This window comes from Heteronotia binoei, chromosome 9 (assembly GCF_032191835.1).
Source record: "Heteronotia binoei isolate CCM8104 ecotype False Entrance Well chromosome 9, APGP_CSIRO_Hbin_v1, whole genome shotgun sequence".
Lineage (NCBI taxonomy): Eukaryota > Metazoa > Chordata > Lepidosauria > Squamata > Gekkonidae > Heteronotia > Heteronotia binoei.
This window is the reverse complement of record NC_083231.1, coordinates 27,180,261-27,195,292: the sequence shown is the minus strand read 5'-3', so window position 1 is coordinate 27,195,292 and position 15,032 is coordinate 27,180,261. Positions and strand designations below refer to the sequence as shown.

The 15,032-nt window shown below is 43.4% G+C and overlaps 1 protein-coding gene across 4 annotated transcripts in view; it reads right to left on the bottom strand.

The window, feature by feature from the left end:
- Positions 1-7,027: 7,027 nt before the first annotated feature.
- The window catches only part of RBM47 (RNA binding motif protein 47), a 114,163-nt gene continuing 106,158 nt past the window's right edge, over positions 7,028-15,032 (bottom strand). For all 4 annotated transcript variants that reach the window (XM_060246344.1, XM_060246343.1, XM_060246345.1 and 1 more), the window contains 2 exons: positions 12,324-12,520; positions 7,028-7,973 (listed from right to left, as the gene is read on the bottom strand). In XM_060246344.1, the coding sequence (XP_060102327.1) occupies positions 7,722-7,973; positions 12,324-12,520 (449 nt within the window). In that variant the 3' untranslated portion in view covers positions 7,028-7,721. The remainder of the gene's footprint in view (positions 7,974-12,323; positions 12,521-15,032) is intronic.

Here is a 15,032-nt window from a genome sequence, read left to right as displayed (position 1 = left end):
GTTGTTTTATTATAGAGTTTCCAACAATTCCTAAAGTTACCCTTTGTTACTTCTTGGTAGAGCTAGGAATTGCCAGGAACTCTATGGCAGGGGTGGCCAACAGTAGCTCTCCAGATGTCTTTTGCCTACAGCTCCCATCAGCCCCAGCCAGCATGGCCAATGGCTGGGGTTGATGGGAGTTGAAGGCAAAAAAACATCTGGAGAGGTACCGTTGGCCACCCCTGCTCTATGGTAAGAACTTCCTGTAAGTAGATGAGACCTTATCTTCCTTTTTAACTTTTCTCCCAGGTTACTGCCCCTCGCCACCCTCCTACCAGTTGCCAGGCACCAGTAGCCACAGCTGAACCTCAGAGACTTTAACAAATTGCATTGTAGCAAGATGTCCAGTGGTTACTGCTGGGCCTGGCCTCAGTGATTCCTTCTTCCACAGCAGGATAGAGGGGAGCAAAGGTGAACCAGGAGGACACAATAGCCTCGGAAACAGCCCCACCACCTGTCACTGACAGAAACCAAGGTGTAAAGGATGGCAATATTGTAGTTGCCTAGCAACCCCCATAACCACCACTGAGATACCAGAGGGTATTTGTTCGTTAAAGGTACAGGCACTGCTTCTATTATTTTGGGAGTCAGACCTCAGAAGCTAAGCAGGGTTGATCTTGATCAGTATTTGGAAGGGAGACCACCAAGGAATACCAGCGTCGTGATGTGGAGGCAGGCAGTGCCAAACAACATCTGAACATCTCTTGCCTTGAAAACCCTATAGGGTCACTATAAGTCAGCTGCAACTTGGCAGCAAAACAGAGCACCCCCAATTTGTATTTATCATTTTTTTACATTTCAGGTTTTTCTGTAACCCTAGGACCTTTCTGAAGGAAAAAAAGGAACAATATTGTCTGTTCATGGCCCCAATCTCTGGTTTTACGTATCCTCAGAAGGGGCCATGTTAAGTGTTACCCACTATATTATATTAAGTTAGAATAAAAGCAAGGACATGGTAGGCCCATTGCAGGGTCAGGAAAGTGAAATTGTAGCAGGTAATGAAGAGAGGGCAGAACTGCTCAATTCCCACTTTTCCTCAGTCTTCTCTTGTGAGGGAAAATGTGCTCAGCATGGCATAAACTGAACACACAATGAGGGAAAGGAGTTGCAGCCTCGGTCCTAATTTAATTAAATGAAATGAAGTCCTCAGGCCCAGATGAACTGTATCCAAGGGTACAAAAAGAACTTGCAGATGTAATTTTGAGCCTCCGCCCATTATTTCTAAGAATTCTTGGAGAACAGGTGAGATGCCAGAAGATTGGAGGCTGGCAAATGTTGTCCCCAATGCCAAGGGGGAAAAGGTAACTACCAACCTGTCAGCTTTATGTCTATACCTGGGAATTTTTTTTTTAACAAATCCTCAGTCAGTCAGTCCTTCAGCATTTAGAAAGGATGGCTTTGATTACTAAAGAGCCAGTGTGGGTTTCTTAAGAACAAGTCATGTCAGACTAACCTTATCTCTTTTTGGAGAAAGTTCCTACCTTGTTGAATCAGGGCAATGCTGTAGTCATTGTTTATCTTGATTTCAGTAAGGTTTTTGATAAGGTTCCACATACTATTCTTGACAAGTTGTAAAATGTGGTTTGGATCTGTAACTGGTTGACAGATCGCACAAAGAGAGCTTGTTAATGATCCCTCATTCTGTTGGAGAGGAGTGACAAGTGGAACACCTCAAGGATCTGTCGTGGGACCTATTTTGTTCAACATCTTTGTGTTCTGTTTTAGGCACCACAATTTACAGACAAACTGGAACATGTCCAGAGGAAAGCAATGAAGATGGTGAGGGGTCTGGAGACCAAGTCCTATGAGTACACGTTGAAGGAGCTGAGTATGTTTAACCTGGAGAGGAGATGACTGAGAGGTGATATGATCATCATTTTCAAGTCCAAACAGGTGAATCCAGAGTCAGCAAAAAGGGGGAAATAGTTCCAACCCCCCTAGCAAATTCTTGTTTGCCTAGGTTCAGCCTGAAAGATCACTTGGTCACTAAAGAGCTAGTTTGGTGTAGTGGTTAAGTGTGTGGACTCTTATCTGGGAGAACCAGGTTTGATTCCCCACTCCTCCACTTGCAGCTGCTGGAATGGTCTTGGGTCAGCCATAGCTCTCACAGAGCTGTCCTTGAAAGGGCAGCTTCCGTGAGAGCCCTCTCAGCCCTACCTACCTCACAGGGTGTCTGTTGCGGGGGGGCGGGAATGTAAAGGAAATTGTAAACCGCTCTGAGACTCTGAGATTCAGAGAGGAGGGCGGGATAGAAATCCAGTTTCTTCTTCTTCTTGATGGTTCAACAAGTAACTGAAAGATCCAACCTGTAAGCCAACAAAAGACATTTCTAAAAGTGAGGACAAGTTCAGACTAAGGCATGTTTTATTTACTATTTCCTAGGAAAGTACTTTTAAATGGAACAGCAACAATAAACAAGAACACAAAAGAACAAAATACAGCAAAAACGCTGAAAAACAACAGCACATCCGAAAACAAGGCAAACATAACATATCTTTTTATAGTTTGTTCTTAACCTACAAAAAAAAGAGTTCACATTTCAAGTCATAAACTTGCCTCAGTAGTGTATAAGTGAAATGGTTTAGAAACTGCCCCAAATTTGGCAATTTCACTGGTGCCTATACAGCTACTAGCCGCTGCAGCCTGAACTTTCTATGGGCAAGTACATTTCTATGAGTTTCTATGGGCAAGTACATTTTTTTCTAAAACACAAAAAATAGCCCAATATTTTGTTAAAGGTCAATGTTTTTTTGTTGCCAATACTATTGATCTTTTTAAGATCAATCTTTGTTGCAGTACTACACACGGATATGTAAAATACAGCAAAAAGCTTTACCTTTTCTTTTTGAAGGTTACCTGGTTATCTGTTGGTGCAGCCCACTTCTTTGAGTAAGATTTGGAACTAGAATTTTGCCCAGCTGAAATGAAAAATAAAGCCACCATAGAAAGAAGTTAGCAGCAATGCTCTTGTGCTCTTTTTTGCCCCCTTCTGCCTCTGTACTCGGTTTGGTACAGGATCGTGGAAGAAGACAGAACAGGAACAAGCAAATGTGTTTGGCCATGTGGGCTCATGAAGTACCCCCTCCCCTATATTTGCTGCTTTCTGCCACTGAGGAAAAGTAGTCTTCTAAGCCAGTGGCTGTTTCAAGGTAGGCACCTCTTGCCACTCCAAGCCCCTCAGGCAAGGGGATTACATGCACTGTCCTGAAACATGAGGCAGGTGCCACTTTGGGGAAATAAGTGTTCAGAAGAGCCGCAAGTGGCATGATGAAGAGCTACATGCAGCTCTCAAGCCACAGAGCAACTATTGTCGTAGCTCAAGATGGGCTTTTTTTGTAGCAGGAACTCCTTCGCATATTAGGCCACACACCCCTGATGTAGCCAATCCTCCTGGAGCTTACAGTAGGCCCTGTACTAAGAGCCCCGTAAGCTCTTGGAAGGTTGACTACATCAGGAGTGTGTGGCCTAATATGCAAAGGAGTTCCTGCTACAAAAAAAAAGCCCTAGGTAGCCGTGTTAGTCTGTAGCAGTAGAAAAGAGCAAGAGTCCACTAACAAAATTTGTGGCAGAGAATGAGCAAGATATCGATATTTTAAGATCGACTTTTGTTGCAGATATTACACATGGACATATAAAACACAGCAAAAGCTTTGCCTTACCTTACCTAAGTAAGGTACCCAAAGTTTTACCTCACCAGGCTTATTCCCTGCCACAAATTCTGTTAGTTTTTAAGGTGCTACTGGACTCTTGTGCTTTTCTGCTGCAATCATTGTTGTAACAACTACACTATACTGGCTGGACTAGTTCTCCCAAGTCTCTTGTTTTCCCTGCGGAGGGAATCGCTTCAGCTGGTGAAAGCATTCAGTCATGTATGTCTGATAGCACAACCCGGACTGACGGTTCCCACCTTACTGATAAGTAAGCCATACCTAGGATTTGACAGAAATATTTTCTCTCTGTTCAGAACTTTATATTCTAGGAGTGACATGGCTTTTTGGCCTGCCAGCCTCAAGCAATCTAGTTCCATATAAATATCGCAGTAGTTAACGGTGGCCCTTTGAGGTAGGGTACAGCAATAATTCCTGTAATACAGAGAGTTGCCAACTCCAGGTTAGGCAATTCCTGGAGATCTGGGGTGGGGTGGGGGAGTAATGCCATAGAGCTCGCACTCCTAATGTAGCCGTTTTCTCCAAGAGAACTGATCTGTGTAACCTGGAAATCAGCTGTAACTCTGGAAGATATCCAGGTCCCACTTGGAAGTTGGCAACCCTAGTTGATAGAACATCTTTCAAGGGCCATCCTGAAGTACAATCATTGCTACTTATTTCTAGAGCACTTTCAGTGTACAAAATACATTTTATCATGAAAAATATACTCTTGAAAAAAATATTAAATCCATGAAACGTTTCCTGTGCAGGAGGGCTGCCCAGTTTCTAAAATCTGAGAAACTGCACATAAAATCTGAGAAACTGCACATAAAATCTGAGAAACTGCAAATATTTAAATATAACCTAAGTTGCCAGGTCCTCCCTGGCAACTGTTGGGGTGGAGTTGCCGTATCCGGGGTGGTGGTGTGGAATCGTAGGGTTGCCAGCTCCAGGGAATCTCCGGGAAATTTGGGAAGACTGGGACTTCAGTGGAGTACAATGTCATACTACAGTCCACCCACCAGAGCATCCAGGGGAAGTAATCTCTGTAGTCTGGAGATGAACTACAATTTTTTTTGGCGGGGGGGATCCCAGGTCCCTCCAGGAGGCTGGCATCCCTACTCCTGGTGCAGGTCACAAAGCAAATGAACCACACACAATGCCAAATTTACTGTATTTTACATTCACTGCACTACTAAATAAAGCCTTTAAACAGGCCACAAAACACTGCAATATTACTTAACATGACCAACATTTTAAAACAGAAGCTCTTTAACAACGTTGAAATAAAATGCTGGTTTTGTGGCAGACCACGCAACCACGTTCAATAGCAAAATACAATGACTTTAAAAATATATATGTGAAGTTATTTACAAGCGGTTTCTTCAAAAATCAGTGGTTCAGTTTCTTCCTTTCCTGATGGGAATGCGTCAGCTCCCCTTAACAGAAAGTGTGTGTGTGGGAAGAAAAGTAAGGGAAGAGAAAACACCCCCCCCCCTCAGAACTGTATCTATTTAACCTCCTTACCACAGTAATTTTTGCTTGAAACATACGTAATGCTACTTTAAAAAAAAGTATTTCTGCCACCCACAGCATATTTGGTCCTGGACTACAGTAGCATACATTCGTTGTCTCTACAGCATACTTTTAAAAAAAGAATAAAATAGCATTTCAGACTAAGTTTATACTAGAACATGAAGCCTGTTCACATCATTAATATTCACATCTAAATTGTGAGGCAAAGGATGAGAGAATGCATCGATTGAAAGGGGCTATAAGAAACAAACTGCTTATCCCCCCCTCTTCTTGCATCTTTGCACAAGTAAGTGCTTGGAGCAGGTTGCGAGCTCCTATTCCCATCTCCCCATCTGCAGAGTTACCTATTGAAAGCCGCTTCCATTCGGTGACCTAATCAGGGCTGTGTCTATATGCCACAATTCCATGCATATGCCGAAAAAGCTTCACAGTTAGGAAGCTAAGTTCTGTAGCTCTCCTTTTTAAACCAAGGCCCTTACCATTAAAGGCAGGGCTTTTTCTGTAGCAGGAACTCCTTTGCATATTAGGCCACACACCCCTGATGTAGCCAATCCTCCTGGAGCTTATAGTAGGCCCTGTACAAAGAGTCCTGTAAGCTCTTGGAAGATTGGCTACATCAGGGTTGTGTGGCCTAATATGCACAGGAGTTCCTGCTACAGAAAAAAGCCCTGTTTGAAAGGATGTGTGTGCCATGAGCAAGGAAATCTCAAAAGTCAGAGGGACTGCAGAATAAGGTACAGGGTTTCAGAGGCTGTCTACTTCCGTGTTTCTCTCAAAGGTTATACACGGTACAGAATACAAGTGGAAAACTTATTTAACTATTCAGGTCTGGGCAATGTTTGAAAACCCACTAATAATCTAGAGACTTCTTGCTTAGTACTTGAAACAGAGAAAACTTTACAGTGACATTCATTACCTCACATAAATACAGGCTATTGTCAATTTTTGACAGGTATCATGAACTATAAAAGTGGTGCAGGAGGTAATGAAGACCACCATGGACAAACTTTAGGGCCGTGTTGCTCCTTTTCAGAGCTTGAACCCTTACTGGAAGTAGGGTCCTGACAAAAGTTCTGTAACTTCCACCTCAGTGACAACATTGCCAATTAAAGGGTTTAAGATATTTTAAGGGCTCATAACAGATTATATCCTGTCCACTCTACAGAATTAAATTTCTGTCTGGAGTACTTTCTGGGAACTTTTAAGGTGTTAATTGGAAACTTTGTTGTTCGAGTTCTGTTTTGTTTTGTAACGGCCAATGGCTATACATACACAATAAATTTTTGACTGACTGACTACCTGCATAAGGAGGGAACAGCCCTAACTGCTGTTTTGTGGACAAGAGCACACAGTTTTGGAATTTCAAGTTATTAACACAGAGAAGGAGTTTATTACTGCACACACACACACAAGTTTCACTAAGACTGTCATGGAAGTGTGTGGCTACAGTTCCTCACTTAGCAAGGTATTGTTGCTTCAGTTAACAAAATTGGGTTCTCCCCACCCCCACCCCCCGTCTACCAAAGGAAGAACACTAAAACATACTTCTGCAGATAGGTTTTTTGCACAATTGCCATAACCTTAGGTATTCACATGTGCAGAGATGACACAAAATTCCACAAACCTAAACTTTTACCCCAGGGCAACCACTTCTGTAATAAAACAAGAATGGTCTTTCCATGACATGTAAATGATTTGTTTCTCTGTGTCTTCAGAGTCTGAGAAGCTAATATGAAACTGGCTGTATGGAAGTACAAAAAAAGAGGAAAACCTTCTCTTAACATTAAGCACAGTTTAACATGAACTAATTTGTGGGAGCTTCTTTATTAATAAAAGGTGTTTATGTGGCTCTAGCTAACAAAGAAACCATACAAATGCTAGGACATAATGCAGAGGTCTGTCGCTTTCAAAATTGCACTTTCCAGTATAACTTTTTTTTTTTTAAATAAGACACACATTTGTGTATATATATATATATAAATTTTAAATCTATTGCATGTATTCTTTAAATATTGAATATATTCTTCAAAATATATTGTTTAAAAACTTTTCCCTAGCTGCTCAGGTGCACTTTTTAATATTTAGTTGATATATTATTAAAGGCACTACAAAATAGACATCTCTGGAGTGCAGAACTTACTAAAAATAACCTTCATACCACAAATATATTGAAAATAATTGCTAAAAAACCCCACTATTCTGTATAAACCTATATAGAGGAATGGGCCTAGAAAATAAGCCATTTCAGAAATGTAGGAACACAGGCAATATTAAAACATTTTTAAAACAGCCTAAAAAGTTAGTAAAAACTTCATACGTATAAAAGATTTCAAACATGATGATATATATTTGATATAAACTTCTCTTCCAGGTTCTGTTGTCAGTCGACTGACGTCCAAGCGTACTCTTCTGCAGTAGGTTCTTTCTTCTTCATAAATAGTAAAATGTTCCTTCAGCGTGACCCCACCCCACCCACCCACCCCCCACTGGCCAGTGGTCTCAATAAGTTGGGTAGACATCATGTATTGGAACCTGGATAGTTGCAGCTGGAAATGCTTGAGGGATATAGCCAGCATATCCACCGTATGCGGCGGCGGCAGCGGCAGCAGCAGCAGCGTTCTTCTGCAGAGTGGCTATTGTGGCTGTCGTGGCTGGAGCAGCAAATGGGACATAACTTGCACCATAAATCCCAGCCGCTGGAATTCTCTGCACGTTTGGAGCCATGGTGTACACGGGAGTAATGGGACGGCCCTGGAAACAACAGTTTTTGAGAAGTCAAAACCTAGGAGGGGTTTTCTTTTAACGCGCTGCTGAGGATTCTGCACAACAACTATATATTGATTAGAAACCATGCTTTCTTAAGCAACTGACAAATTAAGACTTATAAAACAGACAAGCCAGAGTTGAATATTTCCCCGCTCTTAACCGCCAGCTTTACAAAGCCATGCCACCATACGCATCTCACCCCCCCCATTTCTTTGTTATGCAATTTTTATTTATCTTTCAAATTTTCAAAAACAATAGAAAAAACTTTACAAAACATTCATATAATCTTAAATCAAGATTCATAATGAACAAATCTTAAGGGAAAAAAACACCTTTAAAACTATAACAAGCAGACAATGCTATGGACTAGTGTACATAAAAAATAAGGAAAGCTCTAGCCACAAATTATGGAACCAATGAAATTCGGAAAATAGAAAGAAAAGGATTAAAGCAATCAGCTAGTTTTTATAAAGTGAAAATACTGATGACGTTGAGAGGGTTATAAACATCTAGTACGTTTTTGCCAGCCCAACATAATGACACCTTTCATATTTGGAGGCAGGCATCCCCCCCCCCCCCAATTTCATAGCATGTATTTTCAAAGTGTAGATTGTCCTTGACTGAAATGGGAGCTTTAGAATGGACTTCTAAGAAGAAGAAGACCACAGATTTATACCCCACCCTTCTCTCTGAATCAGAGTCTCAGAGCAGTTTACAATCTCCTTTATCTTCTTCCCCCACAACAGGCACCCTATGAGGTAGGTGGGGTGGAGAGAGTTCTCACAGAAGCTGCCCTTTCAAGGACAGAGTCTCAGAGCAGCCTACAATCTCCTTTACTTTCCTTCCCCACAACAGACACCCTGTGAGATGGGTGGGGCTGAGAGGGCTCTCACAGCAGCTGCCTTTTCAAGGACAACTCTTGTGAGAGCTATGGCTGAGAGCCAAGGCCATTCCAGCAGTTGCAAATGGAAGATTGGGGAATCAAACCCGGTTCTTCCAGATAAGAGTCCACACACTTAACCACTACACCAAACATAGCACTTTGGGCTATGGAAAAATTACAGCAGAGAGAAGAAAGACTGTTTGAACTTTGGAAAGCATGTGATCTTACACTGTACTAGAGATGAGCAGTATATTAGTATGAGTCCACATTAACATGTGATAGGCTACAGCTTTGACTAAATCTTCACATAAGGTCTAAGACAAGGCTATACATATTGAACACTGCAAGGAATTTCTAATTTACAACAGTATCTAATTTTAATATATAATCAAAGTAGAGGGGCCCCAGCTCAACGCTAGAGCCTCTGTTTTGCATACAGAAGGTCCCAGGTTCAATCTCCAGCATCTCCAGGTAAATTAATCAGGTGGTAGACGATGTGAAAGACCTCTCATTAGACCCTGGAGAGCCACTGCCAGTCTGAGTAGACAATGCTGGCCTTGATAGACCAAGGCTCTGATTCAGTATTAGGCAGCTTCATGTGTTCAAGGTACAAGTTATCAAATTAAGAAAGAGCTAGCTTTGCCTGTATTTTTGGGGGGGCAGAAAGGTCAGATTTGGTCTCAGAACTGTTGGAACTGAAGATGACTGATATTTATGGATGGTGTTGAGCTCAGATCTTTTCCCTTTGTGGTGCAGGATAAAGCCTTTCTCCAGAGCACTACTTTTAGGCAGGAGGCTCTATCATGCCTCTCCTTGGGAGTATACAGGTGACAAACAGAGCAGCAGGAGACACTGTGCTCTTCACTGAGGTGTTAGGAGGCATTTCTTGTGGTCCTCTGTGTATGGGATTTTCTACCAACAGGACCCTTTTTTTTTGAAGAGCGCTTTTTGTGCCAACTTTCCAGGGACTAGGCTCTATGAAAACAGAAGCCTGAGGTAGAAGTTGTTAGTAGTTTGTGCTGGTTGAAAAAGAAACAGAACTTCTATTAAGACAGTGTGGTGTAGGGGTTAAGTGTGTGGACTCTAATCTGGGAGAGCCGGGTTTGATTCCCCACCTCCCACATACACTTGCTGGGTGGCCTTAGATCAGTCATAGTTCTCTCAGAGCTGCTCTCTCAAGAGCAGTTCTCTCAGAGCTCTCTCAGCCCCACCTACCTCACAGGGTGTCCGTTGTGGGGAGAGGAAGGGAAAGGAGATTGTAAGCCACTCCGACACCGATTTTGCACTAGGCTTGTTCCGGGTGGAAAGCCCTTTTGCTCCCGACGCTTCTGTCTGTTTTTGCACAAGCTGCCCTGGAGTTGCAAGTTGGCTTGCCATTTTTCCGCAGCAGTCGAGATCCTCTTACAAGCGGTTTCTGCTTGCTGCGGAAAAGTGGCGGGCCAACTTGCAGCTCCAGGGCAGCTTGTGCGAAAACAGACAGAAGCGCCAGGAGCAAAAGGGCTCTCCACCCGGAACAAGCCCTAGTGCGAAATCAGTCTGAGACTCCAAGCGAAGGGCGGGGTATAAATCAAGTCTCCTCTTCCTCCTCTCAGTGGCAGCAAAGAGCGAACTGAGGGAAGGGCACTGTGCCTCCTCATTATCATGCTGGGAAAAGTGGGAAACGGCATGGGGAGGGGGGAACAGAGCACCCTCAGGTGTTTTTTGAGCGTCAAAAATCTCTGTGGTAAACCTGCACGTGCACAGAACCCAGGTGTGACTGCATAAATGTCACAACAATGAACTGTGCTTTGCATTGCACTCTCAGAATCCTCAGAGCTCCCTGTCAAGAGAAGACCCACTGAAAGTCAAGCTGCTAGAGCCTGCTGTTTTTGAGAACCAAAGCATCAGTGCCTTCAACGTGTTGGCTCTGAGCGGTTGTGCAAACTGCAGACCCACGTTAGATTTGAAGTCACAATGATAGCGGCTGTTGCTCATGATATTCGTTAAGAATGCCTTTTGGCCTGCAGTTCCTAGAACCCTTCATAAAAATATTATCTTATATTCTGGGGAGGCACTAGAAGATTATATAGCTGCCTTCCAAACTGATAAATAGGTGAGTATTGTTCTCCAACAGAAGAAATCTATAGTGCTTAAGTATGGGACTGTCTCCTTAATATATTTTATGCTTTCATCCTGGGATACAAACAGAATAACTAAAGTAAAGGGGAGGGCAAACCCAGAAAACATGAGGGAAATTGATAATGCATCTCCCTCCCACCCCAAACCTCCAGAACAGGGGTGGCAAAACTTGCTCAGCATAAGAGCCACATAGAATAAATGTCAGATGTTTGAGCTCCACAAGACATGAACGTCAGATGTTTGAGAGGTGCAAGACGAAAAGGAAGGAGGGAGGGAGGGAGAGAGGGAAAGGTGGAATGAAAGCAACTTTAAATGCATTCTTCCACTGGATGGTTTGGCTTGGAGAAGTGATTTAAAGAGAGAAATGTCTTCTCCAAGCTGGCCAGCAGGGTGGTAGGGGCTTTGAGAGCCACACAATATGTGTGGAATAGTCATGTTTGACTCCTGAGCCACAGTTTGGCCACCCCCGCCCCAGAATATCCCAAAGCATTTGGCGAGGTGGTGATGGGAACAACCATCAAATTGCAGCCAATTTATGGTGACCCCAGAGGGTTTTCAAGGCAAGAGATGAACTGAGCTGGTTTCCCATTTCCTGGGTCTACTTAGTGAACTTGGGGTTCCTTGGTTGTCTCCCATACAATTACTAACAATAGCTGGCCCGCTTCAGCTTCCAAGATCTGAGAATATCAGGCTAGCCTGAGCCATCTAAATCAGGACAGAGATGCTTCACAGAAAGCGAAGCAGAGTTGATTTCCTTGGTGGTTTAGCCATCCAACTCCCAACCAGGGTTGATCCTGCTTCGCTTTCGAGACCTGTTAAGATGAGATCTAAGTGGGCAGCCATGTTGGTCTGAAACAATAGAACAAAGTAGGAGTCAAGTTTCACCTTTAAGACCAATAAAGTTTTATTCAGAATGTAAGCTTTTGTGTGCTGGAAGCACACTTCATCAGACAAAGCTTACGTTCTAAAAAAAAAACTTTGTTGGTCTTAAAGGTGCAACTTGACTCCTACTTTGTTAAGATCAGGTTAGCCTGGATCATCCAGCTCAGGGCAATTTGGTCGAGAGCACCACAGAAAACTGGTTGGGCTCAGTTGCTAACAAGCACAGAGAAACTCCCACTAGAGCCCAGCAAGTTAGTTGCGTAGTAAATAAACCCGCTTGCAGAGAAATAATTAGCACAGCTATGCTTAACAAGAAAGGCATTTCCTTTAACAGCAACCTGGCACGAGGTCAGGTGTTCTGTGTTAGAAGAGAGCAAATGAAGCTAACCAGCTCTGTCAGCATCCTGAACTCCAGGAAAAGCCAAACAGGAACCACACGATAAATATGTTACCTGAAAAGGAGGAGGGGTGGAAACAGCAGGTATTACAGCTGCAGCGGCAGCTGCTGCAGCGGCACTTGCTGGATCCTGCTGAACAGCAATGGGGCTGATGATGTGCTCCATGGCGTGGATTTTCCCATCTTCTATCATCTTAGCCGCTGGAGCTGCTTGAAACATGGAATATTGGGTGCCAATAGCCGGAATTGCCACTAGAATAAACCAGACCAAGATATTGTCAGACGGCAACGGAAATGACTAAGATGATGTTTTATCCAAGCACTCTTGCCCGGGAGCTCCTTCTAACAGCAAGCTGGCCTGTCCCCGTGCAGGCAGCACAGTCTAATGAGACTACCCACAGACAAAATATATACCAACTTGGGAGGCAACAAAGTACGTAATGCAGGAAAATTATAACATTGCAAATTGACTAACAGCTTTTAAAATCTGGACTGAAAAAGGACCTTAAACAAGTTTCCACCAAGATGCCAAAAAAAACACCCACTGTCTTCAAGGAAGAACAAGATCAGTTTTTTTGAAAACCAAAAACTGTCCACCATTGACTTCAGCTATCATTAGGAAAAACATGAGGATTCCTAAACTCAATAGGAGGGAACACTTTCATGGGTAACCACTTTGGAAGTGACCAGCAAAAGCAGATCTCAACTCTGACGCGATAGACCATGGAAGCTAGAGGCTATACTGTGAATGGGGTCCAGTCAGAAAGCAGACATCTGTAAGGCCATGCTGCTATGATTTATGGGAAATTCTGAGATGGAATGCTGGAATCCTTCAGGATCTAAGGGTACTACCTATAAATTCTGTAAAAAAATCAGAAGCCAAGTCTTTCAGTTAGAGCGGGGAAGACAACAGCCACACTCGCCTTTTCTATCCAGGATATTTCTGGGATATTACTTATAACTAGAATCCACAGCATACCTAAGTGGGAAATAGTGGGATAGAAAAAGCCCATGCATTGACTATAGCCAGAAAGAATTTTTTTAAAATCTTCCAAGCAGATCTAAATGCAAAAATTCTGTCTAGATTCATTTGTTAAGTAAAGCACATCGTGTATAAAAATTTCTGAGGTGTCTCAAAGCGTAACATTCCGTTTTCTAGCTTTTTTTTGCATGTGACCTCAGTCGCTAGCTCCTCAGATAACTTATTATTAAGCCAGCCCACCCATGGGAGGATCATGTTCTGTGTCAAAATATAATTCTGGTATTGTCCACTGGCCAGAGAATGAAATAGCCTCCAAGAACACAGAAAGAGAACATGAGACATTATCTTCTGATAGACTCTGAACTGGCAGTGACTGAGAGGCAGAGAGATCTCAGGGCCATAGTGAACTGCTCAACGAAAGCATCAACTTAGTGTAGGGCCATGACAGAAAAAAGCTCAACTCCACAATGGGAATTATTAGGAAAGGGGGTGAAAATAAAACAGCCAGTATTGTAATGCCTTTGTGTGGTCTATGGTCTGGCCTCATTTGCTGTATGAAGTTGGACCCAGCAACCCTTCAGCAGGTGCTGATAGGTATGGGTCTTCCCTGCTTCCCCTCCCACCATGCAGACATTTTGGGCCCAGGAAAAATCTATTCCTGGGCATCGTGTGGGTAGTAACAGCCGCCTGGGCCAGTGGTAGGGCTGACAACTCCAGGGTGAGGTATTGCTGGAGATTTGGGGGTGGAGCCTGGGGTGACAGGATTTGGGGAGGGACCTCAGCAGGTTATAATACCATAGAGTCCACTCTCCAAAGCAGCTCGATGCTTCAGGGAACACATCTCTGTAGCCTGGAGATTAGCTGGAATTCTGGAAGATCTCCAGGCCACACTTGGGAGGTCAGCAACCATAGTCAGTGGGCTGAAGTGAGGAGGCAAAAGGGGGGAAATTGCCCTGCTGCTGAAGGAACAGGCAGGAAAGCTTATCCCCCCGCCACTACCTTTCCCCTCCTCACTGTAGCCCACTGACCTGCACAGTGCCTATTCCACATAGATCCTTGCAGTCATGGGAATCAACCTTTCTGGGGTCAAAGTGACTGCCAAAGGAGAAGGAAGAAAACGGGAGATCAGTGATCCTTGCATGAAGATCTGCAGTCTTTGTACCAGTAGATTACTGGAGCCAAGCACAGTGTGCAGCCATGCAGGTCTGATTATTGTATTGCAAAAAAAGATATCACAGAGCTGGAAAGAGTGCAGAAGAGAATTAAAGGGCTGGAGCACCTTTTGCATGAGGGAGGCTGAAGAGTTTGGGGCTTTCCAGTTTAAGTGGGGGGGAAGGATAACTAAAGGGGGAATGAGGCAGAGGCACACAAAATTATGCACGGGGAAGAGAAAGTGGACAAGTTTCTTCCATACCAGAATTTAAGGTAGTCAATGAAGCTGAGGGGCAATAGGTTTAGGGCAAACAAAAGAGAAGAAATTGGATTTATACCTGGCCCTTCACTAGCCAAAGAAGTCTCAGAGTAGCTTACAAATCTCCTTTTCCTTCCCTTCCCCACAGCAGACACGCTGTGAGGTAGGTGGGGCTGAGAGAGCTCTCACAAAACTGCTCTTGAGCAGAACAGCCTCGAGAGAACTTGTGGCTGATCCAAGGTCACACAAACAGGTGTAGGTGGAGGAGTGAGAAATCAAACTCAGTATTCCCAGATAAGAGTCCACACACTTAACCACTACACCAAACCACTACATGTTCACTCAATTAAAGTCTGAAAAGATATCGTTTA